At 46.6% G+C, this 3,740-nt stretch overlaps 1 protein-coding gene across 1 annotated transcript in view; it reads left to right on the top strand.

Moving 5' to 3' along the window:
* The first annotated feature begins 1,180 nt into the window (after positions 1-1,180).
* LOC106807952 (sodium/potassium/calcium exchanger 3-like) overlaps positions 1,181-3,740 on the top strand; it is a 37,119-nt gene continuing 34,559 nt past the window's right edge. Inside the window, exons 1-2 of the mRNA XM_014810475.1 lie at positions 1,181-1,247; positions 3,517-3,655. Coding sequence (XP_014665961.1) covers positions 1,207-1,247; positions 3,517-3,655 — 180 coding nt within the window. The 5' untranslated portion in view covers positions 1,181-1,206. The remainder of the gene's footprint in view (positions 1,248-3,516; positions 3,656-3,740) is intronic.

Raw genomic sequence — 3,740 nt, 5'->3', positions numbered from 1 at the left:
CAGTGTGTGTGTGTGTGTGTGTGTGTGTGTGTGTGTGTGTGCGGCCTTGGAGGCGTGGTCGGCGTGTGCGTGTGCGTCGTGCGTGTCGTGGTGCGTGTGCGTGTGCTGTGGCGCGTGCGGCTGTGTGCGTGTGCGTGTGCGTGTGCGTCGTTGGTGTGCGTGTGCGTCGCCGCGTGCGCGTGCGCGTAGGCGTAGGCGTAGGCGTAGGCGTAGGTGTAGGTGTGTGTGTGTGTGTGTGTGTGTGTGTGGTGTGTGTGTGCGTGTGTTGCGTGCGTGCGTGTGTGTATGGTGCATGCGTGCGCGCGTGTGTGCGTACGTGAGTACGTGCGTGCGTACATATGTATTCGTCGATGTTGATCGTACGTATCGTAGTTACGCCTGCGATACGCATCCTACGTGTCCTACGACTACTTCTCATCGTTCGATGAGCGCCATCGTGTACATGCCCTCTACTCCCATGTTTATGGCTCTATCCCTTGCTGTGACGTTACCTCAGAACGCGTGACGTCGCCTCACAACGCATGACGTCACTCACGACAGGTGACGTAGGCTTATCAGGCGTGGCGCTGACACACTGATGCGACTGCGTGATGTTGACAGGCGGCGGCAGGCAGGTATCGATCGCGACACACGCGATGACATGAAAACTTGACACGAAATTCGACCTGCGTACTGCGATGTCTACCTATATATATATATTATATATATATAATACGGGACAGCGACGGCAACGCAACGTAAATAGTTGGACCGACGCACGGCTGAATGGAATTACTTCCGAGCGCGGTTCCGTCGCCGCGACCGTCTGACGATGTTGCTCAAGTAACGTGATTTTCGCCTGCCGCCCAATTATATCGGCGGGCCGTCGCGGCAAATTGAAGCCCCGCGCTCGCACACACGTACGCAAATATTTGGCGACAAAACTATCGGCCACGCATACGCGCAGCCGGGTGACACGTGTCGGATTAATCGGCGAAAGAGTCCGACGTCGTTAGCGCTGCATACCTGTGTTTCTGTTTTGTTTACACCCCCCATTTGTTCTCTCGCAGGTGTTGCACTTGGATTGGCGGCCGCTGTGCAGGGACGCCATGTTCTTATGCTTTGTCGTATATCTGCTTCCATCTTCTTCGCGTGGGACACGACGTTCGAGCGGAGCTGTTGAGGCGTGCGTTCTGCTGCTGCTCTACGTCTTCTATATTGTTCATCATGAAGTTCAATCCTCGCTTGATGTCGTTATTGGACCGCTGAGGTAAGATCAATCGTATAAATGGACCCTATCCGTCTGAGCGTGATAACTAACATAACCACCCGCCCCTTTGATATTGTTGTTAGTAGTGCCTCAAAATAGACGGGGTTTAAACTTACTGTCACCTTTGTGGCACTTCGTTGCTTAGAAATGTCTTTTGAAATCGTAACAATGATTGGCGTTTGTATCGTACTTCTGGCTGCCTGCGGATCACGCCAGATGGATAGGCAAATCATCGCGACGTATTAAAATCACGGATATAACGTACCGACAACGGTTGTACGACTGGCGCCGAACGAATGGTCACAATTTCCGGCGCACCGATGCTCTCGCAATGAAAACGGAGACGTTCGCGGGCTAATGTGGCGATTTCCGGTTACGATTAACAGCTCTTGCGTGCGAAGCCGCACAATTTTCTATAAATTGTATATTGGTGCTTACTAATACCCAATTTGAACTAATAATACCTAATTGAAATCTGGATCAAGGGTATTATTATTAGCTCTTGTTGCTTACAATAATTAAGCTTTGTAATTAGGTTTAATTCGCGCTAGAGGCGCGGGGGCGCCATTGCCGGTCAGATCTGTACGTGGGAAACAAAAACACGTTTATTAGGCAGCAGATAGGCATAGCGTACAGTCTGCGGTAGTGTGCGATGTGAAAATATACATTCAGTATATATTTCACATATGATGAGTGTGCTTACGAGTCACGTTGACTGAAATATGTCTCACAAGATATGTATTGTTTTCGGGTTTTGTATATCGACTAGCGTCAGTGCCTAGAAGCACATTAGTCGAAGACAGTTTATGGATTAGCTTTTTAAATTTCTGTAGGGTTTTTACCGACTGATTGCCTGAATTAGCACGCCTCTCTGAATCGTACGTTTTAGTTGCAAATGTCCTTTATGGATGCGACTTTTTGTTGAAAATCGTATTCCAACAATTCACCATACCGGGCGTCTCTGCAAATTACACCATACCAGACACTCAAAACAAGCCACCATACCAGTTCGCATAATGGCCCACTATTACTGCTGAGAGGGGTTCTAGTGCTCTCCGGCGGGTACTGCCGGAACTACCCTGGTGACTATCTAATATGCCGCGACCGTACTCGCCTACTCCACTAACGAGTCTAGGGAGTCGACTACGCCTACACCCTAACCCTAACCATAACCCTAATCCTAACCCTAACCATATCAAATAGTGACCAGGGTACGTTCCGGTATACCGGATCGTACCCAGGGTACGTTCCGGCAGTACCCTGGGGGACATAGACCCTATGAGCACTATGCCTACATACTACATACTACATATACTACATACTACATACTACATACTACATACGACATACTACATAGTACAAACTACATACTACATACTACATATTACCTACTATACATACTATACATACTACGTACTAGGTCGAAAAACGACAGACCATGTAAGTATTGTCTATTATTTCGTCATTCTCCCAACTAGAGCCTATAGTCTGTAACCCGAACTCGGTGCGTTTCCGGGAACAATGTAATTAGTTTTATATAGAATCCTGATGGGTCTGCATTTTGTCTTATTACCTAATTGCTTGTATAGCGTCGGTCCCCTGGGTAGATGCGTCTGTTATCACCCCTCTCACATGACATGACGATCAGATGTGCCCATAATGTCAATGATTACCTGCAGATAGACATCATAAATAAATAAATAAATAAATAAATAAATAAACAAATAAATATATGGATGAAGATTTAAAAATGGAATTATTTTATTTAGCACATTTGCGTTGTATCGCCAAAAACAACGCTATTTCATTGTGAGATAAACCAATTACTTAAGAAATATTTTAAATACGCGTATAACAATTGCATTTCCTCTTGCAAATGGATAAATATACATACATTATCATCTCCATCGCGTGACAGCACATATGCGAGTGCTGACGTCATAATAGATACTTATGTTAATATAATAGTCGTAGCGGAAGTACTGCTAAAACGTTTTCTATGCTACGTGACGCTGGCGATCATATTAGGAGATGAAAATGTTGTAAATATCGTCATTGAATGTTGATTTTTTATTGCGGCGACTAAAATGACGCCGCCAGAGCTGGCATGCGACAGCACGCTACACACAGATTTCTCCTCATCACTCCCACGCTCATTATACTGTTTGTCGATCGGACTCCTAGTCCACTCTTCACCTGACACAGTGGAAAACGTAGGAGATTCATCGACTGGCTAATTTATCGTCAGTCACTGTTATCTATTTTAGTGCAAACTGCAGAAAGTCACCGCTGCCAGTCACGACCGACGGAATCGAGAAGTCAGATGAGAAAGTTACGTTTGAAGAGAAGCCTCCACTCCAGATTGAAACCAACCTGACCATCCCCATGGAACCCACTAAGCAAGCGGTGAGCCATGCTCTCTTGCTCTCTCTCTCTCTCTCTCTCTCTCTCTCTCTCTCTCTCTCTCTCTCTCTCTCTCTCTCTCTCTCTC

Source organism: Priapulus caudatus, unplaced genomic scaffold, assembly GCF_000485595.1.
Source record: "Priapulus caudatus unplaced genomic scaffold, Priapulus_caudatus-5.0.1 Scaffold244, whole genome shotgun sequence".
Classification (NCBI taxonomy): Eukaryota; Metazoa; Priapulida; class Priapulimorpha; order Priapulimorphida; family Priapulidae; genus Priapulus; species Priapulus caudatus.
This window is presented reverse-complemented; position numbering and strand designations above follow the sequence as displayed.